This window comes from Marmota flaviventris, chromosome 19 (genome assembly GCF_047511675.1).
Source record: "Marmota flaviventris isolate mMarFla1 chromosome 19, mMarFla1.hap1, whole genome shotgun sequence".
Taxonomy (NCBI): Eukaryota; Metazoa; Chordata; class Mammalia; order Rodentia; family Sciuridae; genus Marmota; species Marmota flaviventris.
In genome coordinates, this window is record NC_092516.1 from 14684198 (window position 1) to 14708446 (window position 24249).

The 24249-nt window shown below is 42.5% G+C and overlaps 1 protein-coding gene across 1 annotated transcript; it reads right to left on the bottom strand.

Annotated features, from left to right (window-relative positions):
- Positions 1-1285: 1285 nt before the first annotated feature.
- On the bottom strand, positions 1286-17170 carry Crym (crystallin mu). Its single transcript, XM_027940885.2, has 8 exons — positions 16922-17170; positions 16294-16447; positions 14185-14247; positions 10568-10669; positions 8382-8565; positions 4285-4406; positions 3589-3673; positions 1286-1602 (listed from the first exon to the last, which is right to left on the bottom strand). The coding sequence occupies exons 1-8, from the start codon at positions 17089-17091 to the stop codon at positions 1538-1540; spliced, it is 945 nt and encodes a 314-aa protein (XP_027796686.1). The 5' UTR covers positions 17092-17170; the 3' UTR covers positions 1286-1537.
- Positions 17171-24249: the final 7079 nt, after the last annotated feature.

Below are 24249 nucleotides of genomic sequence, written 5' to 3' on the forward strand. Positions count from 1 at the left end.
GTCCACTTATCAGAGAAAACATTTGGCTTTTGGTTTTTTGAGATTGGCTTATTTCACTTAGTATGATATTCTCTAGTTCAATCCATTTACCTGCAAATGCCATAATTCCCTTGGGACAGGCTCTTTGGCAGGACAGAGGCAACAAAGCTCTGCTAGTGATTCCAGGGGTCTGGGGAAGGCATCTCTGCATCTGCAGCTCATTCCCCATCCCTATGTTCAGATTGGAGTATATGATTCCTAATGGCTCTTTCCACACTAAAAATGTAGTGGATAAGTGTAGATTTAGCCTTCTGCATGGCCTATCCTCCCTCTTTTTGTCACCTCATGTGGTCAAATGGGTTGATTCCACACCTGAGTTCAAGGGTAGGCATGTGACCCAGGCCAGAATAGCAAGGGTATCAGATTCCCCCAGATAATGCAATCCTTCGGGGACAGGCACAGAGTGCATTCCATCTCCTATTGCTATGAGGTTAGGCCCAGGAATGAGCTCATGACCTGGGTGGTTTAAGTCTCAGTGCTGGGACTTTAAACTGTGAATGAAGAGGATCTCTATGCTAGAGTCAATAAAGAGGGCAAAGTATAATTCAGGAGCTGTTGGCAGCCACAGTATCTTTACAGGGGAGAACACCCATAATAAGAAAACAGAATGGAGAGATGCAGAGAATAAGACTGGCTCCTGATCACACTTGCAGCCTGTGTAGACACCACCATAGCTGGAACCAGTTACCTGTTTACTTCTTAATTATGAGAGCCAGTAAATTCCATTCCACTCGTTCATTCCACTTAAGAGAGACTGAGTTGTGCTCTCTACTATCTGTGACCAAAGGATTCCTGACCTATAATAGAAACTCTATTTTTCTTTAAATTTTAAAACAGGCACAAAAAGTTGCATGGAATAGGATTCCATTTATAAGAAATTTCCATAAGAGACAAATCCATAAGAGGTAGAAAGTAAATTCCTGGTTTTTAGGGGCTAGGAAAATGTTTAGTAACACTAATGAACACCAGGATTCTTTTGGGGTGATGAAAACATTCTGAAATTAGATAGTGGGGATGGATGCACAACCCTGTGAATATAACAAAAACAACTAAATGGCACACTTTAAAATGGTGAGTTATGTGATGAGTTGTATTTCAACCAAAAAACAGAAAAAAAATTGTCATTACAGTCATTGAAGGCCCCCCAGGGAGTAAATGGAAGCATGAGCCTCCTCATTTCTTCACCATGAGGGATAGAAGTTACTGAAACAAACAATGCAGAATTGGAAAATGCTTTATTTCAGGGGAATACAAAGTTAGTGAAATACAAGGGAGGGGGAATGTTATAATAATCTGGAATAACAGAAGGAATGGTTACCAGTGTTGCTTTCCAACTACAAACATGAATGGGGACCTTAGTATTTAAGATAAAACATGATAAGCACAAGTTGTGAGTCACTGGGGAATGGGCTTTCCTCATTTGATCTAGAAATTATGAAACAATCAGGGGCAGCAACCCTGGAGCTGTAACATCCATCTCAACACAAAATCTTTTGTTTCATTTACCAGATGACCAGGAATCATACACTAGTTTGGCTGCCACCATGTCTTCTATTGCCATTCCTGGAATGAACAGAAATTTGGGTCACTTTTTGTCAGAACAACACCCAAAATGACCCAGGCCCTGTGACTGGCAGTTTTCTGATAATATTGTGCATGCTGCTAATGCCCATCAGGATAATAGGGACTGCTATCCGGAGGTGAGTTCAGGCTTGGATATTTCTGCAAAGGTTAGGTCAAGGCATGGACTATGATGTTAAGCAATAAATGCCCAAATGTGTGTCCATCAAGGCCTTGTTCAGGGGTCAGCATACTTTTAGTAGAGTCAGATGGTAAATATATTCAGCTTTGTGGGCCACATGGTCTCTGTGACAAGTACTCAACTCTGACTCTGACAGTGGAAAAGCAGCTGTCGATAATAGGTCAGTCCATGGGCCTGCTTGTGTTCCGATAAAACTTTATGGGAACTCAAATTTGAAATTCTGTCATTTTCATGTGTCATGAAATATTATCTTTCTGGTTTTTCTTCTCTTACTCATTTGAAAATGGGAAACAATTTCTTTGTTTTTACAAAAAAAAAAAAAGTTTCTGTCTCCTGGGCCATACAGAAGCACGTGGTTGGCCAAGTTTGGCCCCATGGTCTGTAGTTGCTGACCTCTGGTCTGGTTCAACCCTGCATCCTTTGCATCTCCCCTTTGTTTTGTTTAGCTTGAACATCCCTAATCTGAAAATCTAAAACCCCAAATGCTCTGAAATCTGAAACTTTTTGAAGATCAATTTTGAAGCATTACAGATTTCAGATTTTCGGATCAGGGATGCTCAACCAGAACAGCCTGTTAAAATACTCTAAAATTGAAAACACCTCTGGTCCCAAGCATTTTGGATAAGGGACACTGGATCTGTAATTCTGAATATATACCTTAAACTTTGCACCCAGCACAGATACATAAAGGTGTTCAGATGAAAAGATGTGCCAGTAAACCAATCCCCAAAAGGTAGAAAACAGAATACTGCTCAAAAGGGGGAGTGCGGGTTTCTGCAGCGTTTGGCCTCCTTAAGGAGGCTGACGTCCTCTGGTCTGCTGTGAAGCCTGAAACTTTCAGACACAACAGGATCAGTGGGATGTCTCTGAACCAAATTCTGCATAAAGCTTATACTGCCTTTTTTGCCTGTCTTCAAGTATCTGAGAGATTTAAAAAATGTTTAATAACTGGCAAGGCATGGCTACTAAACCATACCATGGCTTCTGGGTGGCCAGAGCCCTCTTAATGCTCTGCCAAGCATTTGAGCTTGTTATGAAGTATGGAAGTCTTAAGAGAAGGGCAGAGGGCACTCCTGAGGGGCTCAAGGTAGCAACTATATACCAACAAATTTGGGATTATTTCAGTATTGTAGGCCTATCAGTTGAATGTGTTCTGCTCCCATGCACTTCTATTCTCTTAAATCTGGTAGAGTGGAAGAGGTGAGCCCAGGAGCCCAGAGGGGAGCCACTGGGAGCCCAGTCTTGATGGGTTTCTTCCCGTACCAGCGCAGGTAGTTTATAGCTCCCATGAACCACATCGTTTGAGAAGCAAGGAGGAGGGTAGGGAAGGAGGGAACAAAGAGGTATCAGGCTGAGCTTCCTATCTGAATCTCTTTTAGGCTTTCCCCCTTGTTCTCCCTGCCCCTACCTCTGAAAGCTGTCTCCTGAATTCATTTAGATCTAAGTCTGAATGATAGCACCAATCGGTTTCCAAGCACCTCTCACTTAATCCTCATAACAACTCAGAGTAACAGGTGCTGAAGAATGTGTGGCTCAGAGATGTCAGGACGAGGACACACACACCCAGTACATGGCAGAGAAGGGACTCCAAGCCAGGACTTCCCGACACGTCTTAGTGCAGTGAACTTCCCAGAGTTCACTGCACTAAGACATGTCAATAATTGACTGGCGTGATGGACTCAACAGCGATCCAGCCCCAGGGCCTGTTGACTCATTTCTCTTTGCCCCACTTGGGAAGCCTGCCTGTGCTCTGGCTGGATTTGTGCCCAGGGAGCAATGGATCTTACCCAAAGACTTGAACACCGTGGTCTTCTCACAGTGGGCTGGCTTCATGCCCTTCACTACTTCCCCCAGCTCAGCGAAGATCTCAGCCTGAGAAACAAACACACACGGACTAAGGGAAGGAGCCAGAGTCTGCTCGGGGTTGGCTTCAAGGGCTGAACTTGATAAAAGACCATGTGGAAACTGGATGCTGTCCCCTGAAATCCTTTCTGATGCCACGAATGCAGACAGCTGAGCTTGCATGGAGCGGGGTGGCCTGCCAGGTCCCCATCTCAGTGAGGAAATAGACGTGTCTTGATCTGAACATGCATTTTGGCTGCCCCCTTCTTGCTTCTATGCCCTGATTACAAGGGAAAAAGGCAGCCAAAAGGGGGTCAATCACAGTCCCATTGTCCTGGCCACACGGGGAAGCTTTCCAGGCTACAATAGGCTCCCAACTCCCAATCCTACTTCCTTATAAGAAAGTCCATCGGAAAAACCCCTCGAGCTTCTCTCTCCTGGCAGAGAGGGCAGGAAAACACATGCCATCACCATAGTGGCCATTTTTTCTGGAATTGGATTTAAAAGGGTTATATGATGTTTAAGAGCTTCTTCCCCATCAGGAAGTGAGTGGACCAAGGTCTGGAAGAGGATAAACTGAAGGGGAAGTTAGTGAAACCCAGGCCAGACAACAGCTGTGCCAGGCAGGACAGGAGGCTCACCCCTGACAACAGGACATCCCCTGACTCCTTCAGGGCGGCCTCCTGGGAATCCACATACAGCACGGCCTGCTTCATGAGTTCATCGTCCAGCTCACGCCAGTCAGGTCTGCTGGCTCCGATGGCTACGAGACAGCAAGACAAAACCTCAGCCCAGAAGAATCCCGAGGGATACTCATCAGGACAAGACATGCGAGAGAGCTGAACAAAGGTCATGTGGGAATATTCAGACTTGGAAAACTACATAACTCCCTAGGCCAAGCAGCCCCACCCAATTGGTAAGACCAAATATTATTAAAAATAATTCTTACCATTTTTCCCCTTTCTGTTTTAAACTCTACCTTATTCCTAAAAGATTTTGAGGCTACTTAGCATTCGTTTATTGGATACTTACTGTGGGGTGTCTTACATACACTATTTATGGTCTTTACAAGTACACTTTGATGTCTGATTCCCATTTAACAGACACACAAATTGAGGCTTTGAAGGGTGGACTCTTAAGGTTACATCTCATCCTGAATCCAGGTTTGAGAGTGCCTCTTACCAGAAGTGATGGTATCCTAATAAAAACCTTGAAACAGAGCCATCCCTTAGAGCTTATTCACACTCACACTCCTTATCTTCTGCTGTTTAGTTTCCAATCATTACCACTCCTCATTCCTAAACACTTTTCTTTGAATTCATGAGAAAATAGCACAATGTCAAGGTCACAGGGAAGCCCTAATAGAAAGAAGGCTGGCTCCTTCCTGGCCTTGAGCATTCACATCCTCCACAGAGCCCAGGACCAGAACAATGAATCCAATACATCATGCCTCCTACTGCCTCCTGCTACGGGGACATAAGATAATGCAGAGCCTGCAACCAAATGCCTGCAGAGCCAGGCAGGTAATGGAAAGGAGCAGAGTTGATAGAGGTACCAGATTGGAAATGGTGGAGGCCACGAAACACAGAAGAGAGCCGGCCTTCTCAAGGGGATGGTCATTGTTCAGTTCCAGCTAATTACTGCCATGTGTGAATACTTGTCACTGTTACCAGATATCCCCATTTTTTTTTTTTTTTTTGAGAGACCGGAAATCTATTTGCAAGTGTTATTTCTTGATTTCTCTAAGGTCCAAACAAAACAGGCTGGCTGGATCCAGCTCAGGGCAGTTAGTCTTTGAAAACTGCTGTGAAGTCTTTTCCAAATAGAAGGCAGCCTTTAAGTGTTTTCTTGCACTGACTTCCAGTTTTCTCAACTGTTCTCCTCCTCCTGTTTGCCCTCACTCTAATTTTCAAAGAGAGTAGTGTAAAACTGTCCATCTTGAAGGTCAGGTTGTTGGTGCGGGGAGTTCTATAGAACAACAGCACTAGCTATTGAAGCTCCTAAATAAATCATAATATGGTGGGGAAAAAAAGCCTCCAGTTTCTCAGGGCATCCCTCATTCTGCAGTGTTCCCCTCAGTTCTCTGCTGCCCGTGAGCTCTCAAAGGGTTGTTTGAGGTTACTTAGGCAGATGGAGGTGGGCCAGGCAGCAAAGGAGGGGCCTAACTCAGAAAAACTGAGGACTAGAAAGACTTGAGAGTCAGAAGACTGGCTGGTGGGCTGGGGGACAGGGGATGTAAGTGTGGGGGAGGTTGGAATCAGGCCTCCTCTCAGCTGAGCTGTAAACCAGGTAAAGTCTGTTGGTGTTTCCCTGTTGTCTGTGGGGATGAGCTTTTTTTTAAGTGCACTTGATGCCTCTGTGAATACAGACAGTAATTTTGACCCTAAGCAAGGGAACTAGAAGAGATACCTTGACTCAAGATCAAGTCAGACCTTCCTGGAGGGAGTTTTGAAGTCTGAGAAGGATCCAACACAAGGAGTTCTCTGCTACTGACTTTGAGGATGAGGAAAGTGGAATTGAGACCCTCTGTTCTACAACACAATGGATTAAATACTGTCACAACGATGTGGCCTGGAAGAAAACCCTGAACAACTTGATGAGATTACAGCCTAGAAAACACCTGATTTCATCCTGGGAGACTTCTGAGCAGAAGACCTAGCTAACCCATGGCCAGACTCCTGAACCACGGAAACTTTGAGAGGATAGTTTTAGGTTGAAAAACAAAAAAATCAAATCAGTCTTGGTGGAGATTCAGCTCTGGCCCTGGGAACCCACTTCACCAAGAACTGATTCCTTTTGATTCCCCCAAGTCCTTCCAGAAAAAGTTTTAGTTTCCAAAAACCACCTCATACCTACTCTCTGGACCTACCTTATAACAACAGTCCAACGCAAACTGGGACCTTGATTTTACTTTGGCGCGTTCCTCAAACATGCCATGATCACTGTCACCCCTGAGGTCTTTGCATTCACCGTCATCTGCCTGCAGTGCCTTTCCTTCAGCTCCTGGCATAGCTGGCTCTTCCTCATCATTTAGGTTACAACTGAAAAATGCCTCCTCAGAGAGCTGTTCAGATAACCCTATGGATAGGACCTACCTCCACGTCCGCCCTCTGCTTCACTATCAAGTTCTGTCATGGTCCTGTTTCCTTCAGAAAGGCTCATCTTTAGCAGAAGCTGTCCATGTATTTGTAGTCTATCTCCCCTCATTAGAATGTAGCCACCAGGAGAGTAGTGTCCTCAAGTGCCTAATTAATTGTGGCATCCCCAGCATGGAGATCAATGCCTGGTGCATGGTAGAAATTTAATAAATGCTTATAAATGAACACATATCACCTGACTTGGCTCCTGCCTGCTCATCTGCCCAAGTGTACACAACTCCTAGCTTCCGAGTCTACATCTCTGTGCTTGTCACTGAAACATAGGGCACTGGTACCATTTTCTGATGGCTCTGCTCATCAGAAGCCAGTCTTTTTTTGGAGGGAGTGGGTGGATACCAGGGATTGAACCTAGGGGTGCTTAACACTGAGCTATATACATCCCCAACCCTTTTTATTTGTTGAGACAGGGTCTTGCTAAGTTGCTTAGGTCCTCAATAAGTTGCTGAGGCTGGCTTTGAACCCACGAACCTCCAGCCTCAGCCTCCTGAGCTGCTGGGATTACAGACATGTGCCAGGGCACCTGGCTCAATCTTATCAGAAGATAATATGGAACTTTGTTTAAGAGCTTGGGCTCTAAGGATAGACTTGCCTCTGTTCAAATCCCAATCCTGCCACCAAGCACCACTGGCTTTGGGCAAATTACTTAATCTCTCTATGCCTTGGTTTATCCTACCTGTAAAAAAGGAGCCCTGATAATTATGGTTACTACCTCAAGAGGTTGTTGTAAAGATTATAACATAATAAAAACTTTAGAGCAGCACCTGGTGTTAAGTATTTGATATAGACCAGCTCTTGCTGTAAACTCAAAGGCGGATTAAAGATCTTCAGAGGCCCCAGATATCCTCAGGCTTAAACTCCTCTTCCCTCCTCCATCTCACCACACAAATTAAAAGCATTCACATGTCTTTTGTACTATAATTTCTTTGAAAAATTTTATAATTTTGTATTTGAAAAACAAATGATTTCCTTTTGGCCTTTGAGATTTAAATTGCATCACATTTAAGAATGAAGCTGTGCTTTACCATTCACTGCAGTATTACATTTTATAGAACAGTATTAGTGAAATATTTATCAGTTTCAGAGTTGCAATTTCCTTTTTTCATATATATATGTACACACACATACATATATATACACATATATATATACATATATATATGTATGTGTGTGTGTATATATATATATATATATATATATATTTCCCCCCTTTCAGTACTGGGGATTGAACCCAGGGTGCTCTACCACTGAGCTACATACCCAGCCCTTTGAAATTTTATTTATTTATTTTTAAATTTCAGACAGGATTTCACTAAATTGACCAGATTGGCCTCAAACTACGTGGTCCCTTTGCCTCAGACTCCTGAGTTTCCGGGATTACAGATATGTACCACCACGTCTAGGTTCCTTTTCATACTTTGAGATATAAGATCTCCAAAGGCTCACATGTTTCTGAGGTCCTCATAAAGCTTGGGCATTCTGCACAATGAGGAAACCAGCCCTACCTATGTGGCCCTGGGGTCCAGTCTAAGGAGGAGTCTTCGCCAAACCCTACCCATGGCTCATGGAGCCCCTCTGCTTACCATTGATGTGAGCCCCAGTCTTCACCCATTCACCAAACAGAATGGGTTCTGTTGCCATGGTGACTGTGATGATCACATCAGCACCTGTCACAGCCTCTTGCACTGATGAACAGACCCGGACCTCTCCTTGCACTGTGTTTGCAAACTTCTCTGCATTTTCTTTGGTGCGGTTCCATATCCTTACCTTCATTCGGGGTAACAAGAGGGACACTGGTGTCATTTTTTGTCTACTTACGTTACACCGGGTCCAGAGGTGCCAAAGGGAAATTGAACCTCTCTGGTTTAGGACTGTGATAGATTCCACAGGGAATCTAAATCATTCCCTATGGAGAATGGACATTTGATCAAGGACATGTTTTATCTACAAATTTCCTCTATAAAAAGGATGGAAATTCTCTAGTTGTAGGCAAGGACATACAGCCTCAGTAGCTAAATAGCTACTATACTATTACTGATTAGCAGATCAAGTTCTGGAGCCAGGCAGAATTAGAATCAATCCTTGCTTTGTCCCTTACTGCTCCTGAAATGACTCTACCTCATTCAGCCTTAGTTTTCATGTCTATAAAATGGAGATGATAACTAGGCAAAGTCTGTATAAAACTCACACTTTATGTCCGAGACCTGTAAAGGAGTCATAATGGGTGTGATATTCATAAAAGGTATCTGGCAGTGCTTTGCATGGAATAACTTGATCTCTGCAAGGTATGCGGTGATCAAAGACCCAAAGGGTTTGAAGGTGAATGGAGAAGCTGATGAAAAGTCCAAGAGTGTGAGCTGGAATCAGGTTCCTGGGAGGTGCTGAGGTGGTGTTAAGGGATATCACTGACATAACTAGGGACTTGCTGGCTTGTAAACAGGTTTCAACATTTGGGTCTGGGGTTGTGAATCTTCAACTGAAAATAAGGCCTAAAGAATGTCTCACAAGGAAATATAGTAAATACAGACATAAACTTAAAGAAAGTTCATCAGCCAAGGTGAAAAACAATGCATTATGCATAGTCAAAAGCGAACAGCTGGCCATGTTACCCCTCTTGACCAGGGAACATCACAAATATCAGGGGAAAATTAGATAATTTGGAAAAGTGATATTAGAGCATTCAACAAAAAGGATAAACTGAATGCCTGGCATGATTAAAACTATAAAAAGCTAATGAAAGAATTTTAAAAAAACATTAACCTCTTGTCTTTGAAAACAGATGAAAGGTCAATTTCCTATCTTAAGTAATACCTCTTCTTTGGGAAGAAAATTCATTAAAAATTTTAAACATTCATACTTTAAATCTGTTCCACCTCTCTCATACACACACATAAAATAAAACAAAAATAGTATCATGTTATATGCACCTATAAAGGTACCAAAGGTGATTTCATATATATATATGTGTGTGTGTGTGTGTGTGTGTGTGTGTGTGTAAAAGGAAGTTTAGTAGAGTAGATGAGGGAGAACAGGGAAGAGGAGGATGGGAAGGGAAGTGGGAGTAGGGATTGACACCAAATTCCTTACATGCATGATTTTGTCAAAATGAATCCAAATACTATGTATAATTATAGTTCTCTAATAAAATGTAAAAAAAAAAAAAGCATCAAACATTCTCAGCAGGAAGCATGAGTCAACACAGGGGAAAGGTGGGCCAATATACAGACTGCGGGAGGGAGACGCTGTGGCCTCCTGCTTGCTAAGCCTCATCCCTGGTTCCTGGATCCATAGCCCTGGATATTTGAAAACTCCTAGATTCTCCTAAAAAAAGCACAGAGAGGGGCTGAAAGGACCATCTATATGTAAGAGTTATAGTTCTTTAACTGACCAGGTGTGCTGCATCCCTGTGAACTGAGAAACTGACAAGAGGTTGTTATCAGGGGTTGGGGTTGTGGCTCAGTGATAGAGCGCTCACCTAGCATGCTTGAGGCACTGAGTTTGAATCTCAGCACCACATAAATACATACAAATAAGACTAACTTTTGTTTTATTTTTGTATTGTCTGCTTAAAATTAAAAAATAAATATATTTTTTAAAAAGAGGTTGTTATCATACCTTCCTCTGACACTTACCTCCATCAGGACTTCTGGTAAAGAATTGTCTAGATTGGACTGTTAACCTAATTATTTCATAGAAACTCACACTGCAGTGAAGGAATACAGACAGAGTTCACTGGCCACTCCCTCCCCACCCCTCACCCTGAACTTACCTCCTTAAAGGAGAATTGCTCTGTGAAGATCTCATAATGGCTATAGGCCTGGACACCGGCCCCAAGGATGCACAGCACATCACTGTTGGGTGGTTTCAGAAACTAGGGGAGAAATGGGGTGGGAAAGGTCAAGGAAGAAATTGGCAGCCAGGTGAAAACAAATACAGTTTGAAAATCAGGCGACTTCTGCTCTATCTTCAAGACCTTGCAGGCAATCCCAGAGACGTCGATTTGTGTTTCAGTTTACTCTCTGTTCAGTGAGGAGGAAAGAAAGAATTTTCAGCGAGCACCTAACCTATGCCAATACTTTACCCTCATGATCTCATTTAGTCTGGAGAAGGACCCTATGAGCTGGAAACTCCAATTATTGTGCTCTTTTTATAGATAAGGAGATTGAGGTCCAGAGAGGTTAAATAACTTGATTGGGAGTCTAAAACTACTAAATACCCCAGTGGAGCTCCAAATTTACATCTTCATGCTTCTAAAAACATTCATAGTGAACTGCTGAGAAGGAGAAAAGTTCAATTTGGTATTGTGAAATAAACCATAAATCTTAAATTTTTCTTTAAACTGTTCAGGATCTGATTAAGGAAATCTGATTAATTCTTTATTTTTTTTATTTGTAGGATTTTATGATCGACTTCTCTCCAGTGAAGTCTTTCTGACCTCCCTGATAGAATCCACCACTTCAAAATATGTGTTTGGAAATTCATTTTCAAAATTCATTTTCTTGTACTAGTCTTTAAGCCCCAAGAGGACAGAGTTAGTCTTATTTGTATAGAAATGATACATGCAGTATGTGGTGGCACATGCCTATTATCCCAGCAACTCTGGAGGCTGAGGCAGGAGGAGATCAGCTTCAGAATTTTAGCAAAACCCTGTCTCAAAATAAGAAAAAACAAAAAATAGAAAGGGTTGGGGGTGTAACTCAGTGGTAAAGTGTTCCTGGTTCAATTTCCAACACTGTCCCTGCTCCAATAGGGTAGGTGCCTATTATGACCTATAAGAAAGAGAATGGGGTTTCTCCATCTTGGCACTACAGAAATTTGGGCTGGGTCCTTCTTCAGTGGGAAGAGGGCTGTCCTGTGCAGTATATGATGCTACATAACATACCTTATTTCTATCCATTAGATACCCGTAGCACCTCCCATCTCTTTCCCCTTCAGTTGTGACAACCCAAAGTGTCTCCAAATATTGCTAATGTTTTTGGGGCAGATGGTGAAGTCCTCCTCCATTGTGAACTATGGATGTAGAGAAAGACATCCTTCACTTTTCAGACCATATTTATTAAGACAGACCCTCATCTGTCTTTTTTCTATTGAGTAAAAATTGAGTTTTTTGTGTCTGCTGTTTATTCTAATGCTACTTGCTAAAATTCTGGAGTATAACCTTAAAAGTGAAAAGTCTGTAGTGAAAAATCTTAACTCTGAATTCCCCATAAAACTCTTTAAAAAAGTCTCAGGACATTAGGATATTATCTCTTAAAGCTGCAGGAGGGATACTTTTCTGTGTTCAAAGAATCTGGGTTGAAATGTTTCAAAGAGACAAGATCCATAAGACTAATAATCCTATGCTCTTATCCAATAAATAGAATTGGGTAATATTACCATGTTTTTCTGTTCATAGGTAATATAAATCTAATTTTGGAAGTGTACTCGAGTTTCAGAAATTGTCAATGCTGGGAATAAGGCTATGAGTTTCAGCCTAAACTCTGAAATGTCAACCCAACTGTTCTGGGAGTGCAGATTGTGTGTGTGTGTGTGTGTGTGTGTGTGTGTGTTTGTTGCTGGGGATTGAACCAAGGGCCTATGTATGCGAGGCAAGCACTCTACCAACTGAGCTATATCCCCACCCACAGATTTTTATTAATGCAAACAAGCACAGTGTTCTGTGTAAAATGAGATCATTAATACTTGCTCTGTCTTCCTCAAAATCCAGATGATGGGTTGGAAACTATTTTGAAAAAGACTGAAGTCCTTCACAAATGTAAGGCAGTAAGATTCCTTCTGTTTCTAAATCACCAGCAAACTTATCACCAGCAAAAGTTATCTCAAGGAGTCTCTTGATTATTTGGATCTGATGTAATTAAAAACTAGTTTGTCGAGGTGTGTTCTGTGATCTACTCTCTTCACATACAATTATCAGATTAATCCTTGTTTCCTTCCCTCCCTGTAATATACTGAGAAAACCTTAACTTGCAATCTGAACACCTGGACTTGGCGGCTCCAATCCCCCCAGGGTCATGTTTCCATTAGTTTCCCATCATCCTTCTCCATTTCACATAAAAGCTTCCAGACCTCAACTGTTCCCAAAGACACCTCATTTTCTAAGCCTCTTCTTCTTAACTCTAACCCCTAAAAAGACATTGTTATTATTATTATTGTTATTGGGATACCTTGATGCTGTTGAAAAATATTGTCAACCCATCACTTGTGGTTCCTTCTGCCTAGAGGGCTCCTCCACACTTTTGCATGGGTCACTCACTCACCACTTTGAGTCTTAATTCAAATGTCATCCTTTCAGTGAGGTCTCTCCTGAATAATTTAAAATGTCACCTCTTCCCTAATCCTCCTGATTTCTGATTTATTTTCATCTTTCTAACATACTAAGTGGATTTCTGGGGTTGTTGTTTGTTTTTCAGGGCTCTGAACACAGTAATAATTACTTATTGATCAATAAATATTAATTACACAGTAATATTTATTATTAATTAAGGATTATTGATGCAATTCATTATTAGACTCAAAAGGCTTTTTTTCTGTTGTTTATTTTTTTAAGCAAATCATACTCTGTGTTTTACTTTTCACTTTTATTTTATTTTTGATCTTTTCTGTGTGCATCTCTCTGTTTTGTTCACTACTGGATCCTCAACAGTTAGAAAAGTGTCTGGCAGCCAGGCACAGTGGCATACACCTGGAATGGAGGCTGAGACTGAGTCTGGAGGCTGAGGCAGGAGGCTAAGGCAGAGGATCATGGTTTCAAATGTCAGCCTCAGCGACTTAGCAAGACCCTGTCTCTAAATAACCCGTAAAAGGGTTAGGGATGTGACTCGGTGGTTAAGTGCTGGTGGGTTCAATCCCTGCTGCTGGAAGAAAAAAAAAAGTGCCTGGCATGTGGTAGCAGCTCAGTCAACACTAGTTGAATGAATAAAAGAGTGTGGCTTAGATTTGGTCTGTTCACCCTCTGCCTCTTGTGCACTACTGGCTCTGTCCTGTGGGGCAACCATACTGTCTTACCAGGTCTAATGTGGTACAGTGGTAAGAATGTAGTCCTAGGAGTTAGGTCAAGATTTACTACTTATTAGCTGTGTGATCCTGGGCAACTCACAGAGCCTCTCTGAGCACCTCTTCCTGGAAAATGGAGTCAACAGAATCTACTCTGCAAAGTGGATGGGAATTATACATGTGAAGTATTTGGCATCGGGTCATGCATGCTAAGTGGCAGCTGATAATTTGGTGAATCATTGTGCCAATATCTTGTATTTGGTGTATGAAATTCCAGCTATGTCCAAAGGAAGATCAGAATACATTCTTTATTCTCTGTTACTCTCTCAAGATTGAGGCACCCAACCCCACCCACCAGTTCACCTTGATGGCACAGCCAGCCACTCATCTTACCTTGGTGGCGATGGCAGATACTGCAGCTGTTCTCTTTGCAGTAATGACATTTCCATCCATGACCTTGGAAGAAGTGGAGACAGTGAACAAGGGGTTCCCCTCTCTAGTACTCAAACTGAGAGAAGCAGCTTTGAAAGAGAAGCCCTAAGAAGTATGAAAGTATCCTATAGAGAACGGGGGCTTATGTCAGAGATGGATAGAATCCTTCCACTTATGAGACATGAAACTTTGAACATTTTAATCCCTAAGCATTGGTTTCATCACCTGTAAAAACAAAGATAATATAAGCCTTTCAGAGTGGTACTGAGAGGATTAAAGACATTAGTGTATAGGAAAACTTCTAGCACATGGTGAGTTCTTAACAACTAACCATCTTGTTTCCTTGCCCTGGGATTTTCAAAACACCAAACTGAGGAGGAACTTGTGGGATAAGATTGTCATTTCAGGGCTGGGGCTATAGCTCAGTGGCAGAACGCTTGCCTAGCATGTGTGAGGCACTGAGTTCAATTCCTAGCACCACATTAAAAAATAAATAAAAATAAAGGCATGATGTGCATCTACAACTACAAAAAAATTACAAAAAAAAAAAAAAAGATCGTCATTTCACATCTGTCAGGGGCCAAGAATTCCACATCAGTGGTGCTCACTCCAGCTATTTATGTGGGGAGCTTTGTAAAGATACTATTTCCAGATACCATCTTTAGATTAATTGAATCTGAATCAGAGGTAGAGCATATGCCCAGCATTTAGGCCCTGTGTTCACTTCCTGGCACAGCAAAAATAAATAAATAAATAAAATAGAACAAAACAAAAAACACCCCCGGCCCTAAACCCTAAATCTCTAGGTGTAGGACCCTGACATCCTCATTTTCAAAAGCTCCCCCAGTGATTCTCATGCACAGTGAGGACTTCCGTTACACCTGCTCAATAACTATCTTTTGCACTGACCTCCATTTATAAGTTATTTATCTTAACTGACCTTCAAAAGGTAGGCATCATTATTCTCATTTTACAGATGAGGACAGAATCACATAGTACTGAGCAGAAGCAGCAAGGATCTAAGGTTCTGTCAAAGGCCCAGGAATCAGGTTCCAGGGGAACCACTGTTGCAGGTAGATAGTATGGATGTTATCACCATTGGATGAATTTAGGCTGGGAAGAGCTAGATACTCCACATAGAGGGGTGATGAACCATCAAGAGTCCTTGGGGAATCAGAAATTCAGGAAAGAGTTTAAGAGCCAGACTGAAGGACACTTAAGAGCATAAGCTCTAGTCAGTCAGATAGACTTAGGAGTGATTTTTGGGTCTTTCACTAACCAGCTGTGTGACACACAAGGTTGCTCTAGTAACCTGAGCCTCAGGAACATCATCAGAAATTGGGTGGAAGAAGAAGGAGTAAAAACCCCCAAGGAGGAATTGTCAGAATTGAATGTGACTAGAATCTCCTGCCTGGCAGATAAGTGCTCAATTAAGTGGCAGTTAAAAAGGCCGCAGAGCACATCGTGGGCTTAGACTGAAGTCCTGCCATCCCACTTACTAGCTACATAGATTTGGGTAAGTTGGTTACAGTTGCCGTATGACTTGATTTTCTCACCACCTCATAGGTGGTTTTCAAAATTAAGAGGGCTAATACATGTGAAGTGTTTAGAACAGGACATGACACATTAAAAACTGCTCAATAAATGTGAGGTACTGCTACTTTTTGATTCTATAGTTACATATTAAAACAGGTCACTGTGTACTCCTCAGAAGAGACTTCCACGGATTGGAGAACACCCTCCCCCACGTTGATAGGGATTCAGTAAATACATATTCTCTCAGCTCAAGCTGTATGTGAGGTATCTGAGCAGATACGACCATGCAGAAGAATGAGGACATTATTATTTCCATACCGTCACACACTGGAAGCAGCAGTGGACTGGGTTACACACCCTCAGACAGTCATACAAACAGACACACAGTTACAGATAACCCTCTCTGTGGCTAGTATCCATTCATCGGTAGAGGGGACTTGGGGTCACAACCAGAATGCCTCCCACTCATGCAGAACTAACTTTTGAGTCTAGCTCTGGAGCCCCAGCTCCACCCCAGGATAAAGAGTTGCTCACCGCCAGCAGGGTGCCATTGCTAGGCTCCAAGAGTAGCACAACTGCCTGGTGCGAGGGAACGGTGGATGTGGTGTTGTGGCCCTCATAGAAGGTGACCAACTTGGTGGTCAGGGCATCCTCTTTTGCACTGTAGACGGGCATGACCCCCAGGAAGCTACACGGAGAGAGGGAGCAGCTTCAAACCCTTCCCATCAACACTGGGGTCTCCTATAAAGTCCCGATTTGCCTTCTTTTCTGTTTCCTCCCCCACAGCTCCACTCCCGACCCTCATTACCTCTGCCCTTCCCTTATGCACTAAGCCGAAAAGCTTAGTGTGTTCAAAAGCCTGACTCTGGTCAGAAAACAACCCCAGGTCCGCCGCTTATTAGCTCTGTGTACGCCTGGGTAAATCATTTAACCTCTCTTGAGTCTCTTTTCCCCATCAATATCTCCCGATGTGGACTCTGTTTGATTAAACCTGGTAACACCTGTAAAGCGCCCACTTAACAGAGGTTACCGAGGAAGTGGCAGCTGCCATTAGCAATGATCAAGCAAGTCCTCTTTTCCCTTCTCCCACAGCATCCCTTCCCTGCCTCCTGGTCCTTCTCCTCAGTGTCTCCGGACCTTTACCCCGGTCTTTCTCACTCACCCCCTGTGCTTGGCCACCGGCACCACGGTGCGCACGGGCTGCACGACTCCTCCGTCCGGGCCACTGGAGAAGTTGGCCAGAGCCGCCTCCAGAGGCGGAATGAGGAGGCTGGAGCTTCGGAGGTGGTCCTGCACCTCGGCGGCGCTCAGGAATGCGGGCGCCCGGCTCATCTCGCCGCCTGCTTTCTAACCTCAGCCCAGCACAGACTGACACCCACGTTCCCCCGGCGGCGCGCTATAAGAGCGCGCCCGCTGGGCTGCGGTGCCGCCTACTGGGCAGCGGCCAGTACCCGGGAGCGGGGCAACATCGCCCCGCCCAGGCTTGTCTCCGCCCCCCCCCCCCCCCCGACTCCCAGAGCGAGTGAGGTGGGTGCTCCCCAGGGGTGGAATCGGCGTCAGGCCAGGAGTTAGAATTCTTGAGTCTTCTTTCTTAATTTCCTGGGATTAGCTCTAACTACATTCCTGGCTAGATGTGTTAGTGAGGACTTTGGCACTCCATCTCCGCTCCTCCCCACCAACTCCGCTCTTGGCTACTGTCTTGGCAAAGGAGATAGGGAGATGGGGCACAGGATCCTGTAGCGAGCATCTCTTATGTCTTAAACTATTACCTGCTGCTAGATCTTGGATGAAAGGAGACAGGATTATTAAATACTTTGCTTTCAATTCTGTCCCCATCTGGAGGCTCCAATCCCAATCTTCCTCCCACCCACACTCCCCAGATGCCTGGCTATTAATGGCTTTAAGTGCAAAGCTGTCTCTCAGGCTAACTAATCAAATTAAACTTCACCTTAGAGGAGAGAGTTCTCAAGGCAAGGTGTAATGACCTCAATCACACAAAGAGCAAAATGCAGAGGTTTTTGTTTTGTTTTGTTTTGTTTTCCCCAAGGAGTTCACATTGCACTTGAGGAAAGAGGACAGAAAGCACCCTGGAGGGAAATCAATGATGTACAGTAGTAACCCCTGGCTACTAAACCAGTCATATGGAAACAACTTTGTGTAATTCAAAGAAAAGAGATTATTTTGACTTGGAGTGGTTAGATAAGAGTGTCATGAAAAAGCAGGAGAAACCAAGGCTTGGAATGATAATAATGATGACAATACTTATGATCACGATTATTATTGATATTATTGATATGTGCTAGTACAGCACCATGCATTTTACTGCATTATTTCACTTAATTATGCAATAATCTCCGAGGTATGTAGGTGGTGTTATGAGCCTTACTGTCCATTTTAGGCGCTGAAAAGGGAAGGGATGTGTCCAAGGTCACCCAGCAAGTTAACAGAAGAGTTGGGCTTTGCCTTTGGAATCAGATTCCAGATTGATACTCATGATCATTAAGCTACTCTGGCAGAGAGGGAGGAAGAGGACATTTCAGGCCAGGTGAATCCCAGGTGTGCAAGGAATGTTGTCCAGTCCATGGGAACAGTAAGTTTGCCAGATGAGTTGGGCTAGAACTAGGGACTAATGTCAGGAGCATCAGTAGTAAAACTAGGATTGCTTCTTGGAGACCATTGGCTAAGAGGGTATGGTTCTTTGAAAGAAATTACATGCTCAGAAAGATTAAGTACTTAGAATGCAAATGTTTAGGATAACACAGATGAGCAAGAGTGGGATCTGGAAAATAATAAATACAATTTCTTGGTATTTTGGCTGGGCATTTCTTAGGAAATGGTCACATCATAATAGAATAGAGTGAATTAGTAAAGGGTGAAAATATATATCAATGAAGTGAGAAATCATATATAGTGCATTTGGCACAGTGTTTGGTACAGAGTAGCCATGTGATAACCAAGTTTTTAAAAGTAGTATTACCAGGGAAGGGGGAGGAGAAAGGAACATCCACATGCAGGCACAGAGAACTGGGAAAAGCTGGTTTTCACACAAGGAGGTTGAGCACCTCCAGGGCTGTTGGGTTTACAGAACGTTATGGCCCCTTATGTGTATTGTTATAATCTTTATTACATAACATTTACTGGATTTTTAAAACACAGAGTATAAAGAAAATACAGTTTGGTCTTTCATTCTTGAGGAGAAAGCAAAATAAAACGAAACCAAATACTCATCAACCAAAAGTATGAAATAGGAAAACCACCTATTTATTTGCTTCCATTGTGAATTAAGGAATTTAATCCTGGTGAAAGAGAAAGCTTAAGTATTTGCTTCTAATATGTCCAGTAGGAACAGGACTACTCTGTATATCGTCTTCCTTATGAAGCTTTAGATGACATCACCCAGGTCGTCAGTTAAGCATAAGTAAGAAACTTTGCCTTAAATTAGTTCAAATAGGACTAGAGACATAGAAAACTAACTCTTGAGGTTCCAGAGCCTTTTCAAAATGCAAGTTATCCTGTTGTGGGTCAGGATGTATAAAACCTAAGCAGGTAGAAGAGAATTCTTAGTTGGCCCCAAATACCATTAGTCCAACTATCGGTTTTCATGAAAGCTCTTAATACTTAATGATATCTCTTTTATTATTTACTTAATATGTTTTGTTAAAAATTTATACTACCTTCTTTAGCTTTGGGTGAAGCAAAGTAACATAGATTAATGACCTACTTCAAGCATTTCCAATTTGTATCAAAATAAATGCATAGCTGCCAAACTAAAAAACAATCCTCCCCCCCACCCCCACCAAAAAAGGGGGGGGTCTATAACTTACCTCAAATCATCTTCCTTGGAGGGTTTTGGGTAACCTTACCCAGGTCCTCCTGATGTTTTAGCTGCCAACTTGATGCTTTGATTTTAGCTAAAGAGCTTGTAACCATTGTTGGAAAGAAGACATAATAAAATGGGAAAGCAGCCTTCTTCCTTCTTCCTTGCTTGGTGGTAGCAGCATTGGTTCTAGTGAGACTGGTTGGTCCAGAATTCCAGGTGACCTGCACCAAGGCCAACTGTATACTGTATACTGAAATACTGCTATATTCTAGAATAAAAGCTGGTGATGCAACGGAAACTGACAGAGGGACCCATGAATGTACTTACTGCCCAGGGGAGAAGGAGATTACTGAAGTTCAGACATCTCATGACAGTCGGGGCTGTGGAGTTAGCATATTTTTGGGTGACATATAAATACTTTTCTATGACTACTTTCCAGAGCACTTTCATTAGGGATGGTTGTTAAGAGTCTTATATACATTTAAGAAATGATTATATCATTTCCCTACTTTAACTAATTGATGTGATGCATTATGTGAACATCCTATTATCCTAACTAGTTTTGGGGGGTTTATTGGAGTTCTAATGCTTTTTAGCTGAAATTCTCACCAAGTAGCTGGTAGTTGGTTAGGAGCTTCATATTTAGTGATTCTCAAGTAAGGGCTCTGATATTAGTCAGTTTAGATTTGAGTCCAGGCTTGTACATATGAGATAACCTGTAGACAAGAGAGGTAACCACTCCTCTAATCCTGATTACTCAACTGTAAAATTAGATAATACCAGTGATATTAGAATCAACCTTCCAGAGTTGTGGTGAGATAAAAGAGATCTTCTGTCAAGTGTTTAGCAGGCAAGTATTTATTTAATAGGTATTATTCATCAGCATATGAATAATTATTATTAAATATTATTGATGTTTTAATTATTATTATTAAAACAATGAAACTACTAATTTAATAATGACTGAACAGAAAGAATGTCAATAAACTCACTAGTAATGTGGGGGCCACTATCCAGGAAACCAGGATCATTCTTCTCCCCACACTCTCCTGCAACCTTGTTATGGGATAAGTCTGAGGGGTTTGTAGGATTCTGTGCCTGAGTCTCTGGAAATTCCCTGCTTAAATCCCAATGGATTCTGGGGGACAAGGTGGCCCCTTGCACTTCCCCAGATTTCTGCCCACCACCACACTGAAGGTGAGGGTAGCACAGAGCTCTTCCTAGGGTGAACCAGGTATAGTGACTGCCAGTGGTACTCACCTGCAGTACAAAATTTATGGGACATACTCAGTACTCAAATAGTCAGTATTCCAACATGAAAACATTTTAACGCAATGTTTAAAGAATAAACATTAATGCAAGAAACCACGATGAACAAAATATCAACATGTTAAGTAAAGACAGGATTCGGAGTTTCTGTTTTATTTTAGGCTCTAATATATCTCCTTGTTTACTTTTTTAACTTTAAAATATCATATTAAAGAATCTCCGTAGCTGGTTGGCTCCCCTTTAAGACCAAGGCAAACGTCTCACCCCCTTTATTCCAGTCTCTGTCTTTCTAGAGGGAGCGCACGGCGGGGTGACCTAGGAAGAGCAAGCGGTGAAATTATTGTGAAAGTCTGACAAAGGTGGGCTAGGACTCCAGGCGGCTTTTGCAGGGAAGATAGACGCAGCAGCCGCCAGCCCTGCAGGACAGCCTCCCTGTCTCCCCAGTCTCCCCACCCCCGCTCGCGTCCGCGCCTTTGATTGGTGCGTGAGCCTAGACCACGCCCCCGATCGCGAGCCCGCTGCGCTGCAAGCGGTTGGGGAGCGCGTTGAGGAAGCGCCGCGCGGGGTCGACGCGCGCCACTCAGCGGTGGAGGCGGAGACGGTTGCGAGGCCTGATTGGTGAGTGTGCGGGTCTGGGACCTTTCCTGCTCCTGCTGGAGTGAGTCACCCTGCTTTGCCGCTACTCCAAAGAACTCGACTCCGCAGGGACGGAAGGTACCCCTTGAACGCAGACAGACAAACAGACACCCAACAGGGACTTAGATACTTAGGGTTAAATTTAAACTTTTTTTTTTTTTGGTCAGCCTAAATTCGAGAGACTCCTTAAGGACTACGGGGTTTATTCGGGAGTAGCAGGGGACTCCAAACTGGATTGTGCATGCAGCAGAGGACATAGGCATCAACAAGGAGGTTGAGGCAAAGGGAAGCTTTTCAAGGCAAAAATGAAAAGTGTGCCGTTATTTGTTGTGAAATAGAGAAGGTTGGTTACAGGGCTTTAGCGCAGGAGCTAACTTTAGTTCCTTAGTGAATACAATGTCCAGCAAGCTGTCCCTGTGACTTATGGAACAAGGTGCAGTGTGGGAAGTCCGTGGCAAAACGTTTTTGTTATAGGCATATATGCTTAAGAGCCCTTAAGGGAGCTTGGTGTTAATGTGCTTATCACAGACCACGTGTGCATGATGCGCTTCTCTTCTCAACCTCCTGACTCGCTATTTTGTTTGGGTTTGATACAAGTGACTCCATGTTGATATATGGACAACTTTTCTCAGGTTGTAGTTTAGTGGTTAGATGGATTTGGACCGTGTAGTCAACTTTGGTTGTAATCTGACTTGAGGCTTGACCTAGGATCTGATCTAGGATAAAAGTAGCATTTTTATCCTCTCTTGGAGATTTTCATTTAAAAAATTGCAGTAAAATTCAAATAACATAAATTCAACCACTTTACCCTTTTTGAAGTGTACAGTACAGTGGCTTTTACCATATTCACAGTGTTGTACAACTGTGCTATCTAATTCTAGAGCATTGTCATCACTCCCCAAAATAAACCCTCTTTATTGCTGCCCCTGGCAACTGCTATTCTGCTTTTGTGTCTATGAATTTGTGAATTGTGTAAATAGAATATATGTTTCCTTTTCTTTTATCATGTTGTCAAGATTCTTGCCGGTTGTAATATGTATCAGTACCTCACTCCTTATAAGGTCAAATAATATTCCATGGAATGGAAATATCACTTTTTGTATATTTGTTCTTCAGTTGATTTCTATGGGGTTGTTTTTACCCTTTGGATATTATGAGTAATGCTGCTGTGAACATTTATAAACTTCTTTTAGTTTAGTTTTTAGTAGAAAACATAAACTGGGAGTAGAATTGGAGAGTCAAATGGTAGTTCTGTGTTATAAGGTTATGAGGAACTATCAAAACTGTTTTCCATATGGGCTGCACCATTTTACATTCCCACCATCAGTGTGTAAAGGTTCCTGTTTTTCCATGTTGTCAATACTAGTTATTTTCTATTTTGTTTTTATTAGTCATCCTAGTAGAGTGTGAGGTGGCATCATGTGTGGTTTTCCAGTTTGATTTGTCTAGTGACAATGTTGAACATCTTTTCATGTGCTTATTGGCCATTTGTTTAATTTCTTTGGAGAAACATCTGTTTGCATCCTTTTGCCCATTATTTACTTGGGTTGTTTTCTTGTTGGGTTGTGGGAATATTTTATATATTCCAGATATGAACTCCTTATCAGATATATGATTTGCAAATGCAAATATTTCATTATTTGCTCTATCGTTTCCTTTTCTTGTTAGTGTCCTTGATGCTCAAAAGTTTTTTTTTTCATTTATTTTTGTGAAGCCCATTCTATCTATGTTTTCTTTTGGTATTATGTCTAACAGCATGTTTCTAAGTCCTGATCATGAAGATTTACTCTTGTTTTATTCTAAGTTTGTAATTTGTGTTCACATTTGGGCCAATGATCCATTTTGAGTAAATGTTTATATATGATGTGAGGCAAGAATCCAGCTTTATTCTTTTGTACATGACTAGTTGGTTGATTAAGGACCATTTATTCAAAAGACTTCTTTTGTTAATGAATGAGCATGTCAATGTAGAAGTTCCCAGGAAGGAGGACCTTGACTTGGGTCCTTGGTATATGATTAAAAAGAATTTCAACACACACCAGTCAGTCACTGATTTTTTTTTTAAAGGAAAGTGCTGCAGTCTGGCTGGGCACAAATCACTAGCCACTGAAGCAGGAACAAACTTTATTTTTAAACTGCAGGAAAACACTTCACACAGCTCCCGGGGAATCCTCCGGAACGCCATGAGGCTTGTCCAGGAACCCCCAGCCGCAAATATCTCTCCCGGAAATCCCTCCTCCTGCACTTCCCCAACCAATGGAAACTCTCGGGGAATCCCCGGAAATCCCCACGAGAACTCCAAAATAGTGCGAGAACTCAAAAGTTGCGGCAGAGGCGGATAGTAATGCCTCGCCTGTCAATCAATACTGTTGGCAAAATGCCAGGGGCCATACAGACTCGGCCGTGGCTCTCAGCAGTAAAGCAGATACACATTCAAGGGAGAATGTGGGCCATATCCAGAGGCAGAGAAAGAAGCCCCTTGTTCTGGGGTGTGACAGTAGAGTGACAGTAGCTAGGGGCTAGACCAGAGGTAGAGTTAGGACAGAATTATATATACAATTTTGTGCCACTTTTCCCTGAATTTGAGAATCAGAAGAGATGTCGCTACATGCCATTGAAATGTAAGAAATACCCACAAATGTTTGAAGTGCAAAATAAGCAACCAAACCTATGTCCATGACCCATTTCCTTGTCCACAAAAAGTAACAGGATGCCAGGGCAATAATCAAGTTCAATGGCATGTAGCTACTTCTCTTCTGATTCTC

Bases quoted from the DNA above. Each gene is read 5' to 3' on its own strand.
- Crym (XM_027940885.2), bottom strand. From the start codon at position 17,091: ATGAGCCGGGCGCCCGCATTCCTGAGCGCCGCCGAGGTGCAGGACCAC. The intron at 14,248-16,293 runs GTGAGCAACTCT...ACTTCTTCCAAG, and splicing joins GCAATGGCACCCTGCTGGCG to GTCATGGATGGAAATGTCAT. The intron at 3,674-4,284 runs GTGAGCCTCCTG...TTTGTTTCTCAG, and splicing joins GGGATGTCCTGTTGTCAGGG to GCTGAGATCTTCGCTGAGCT.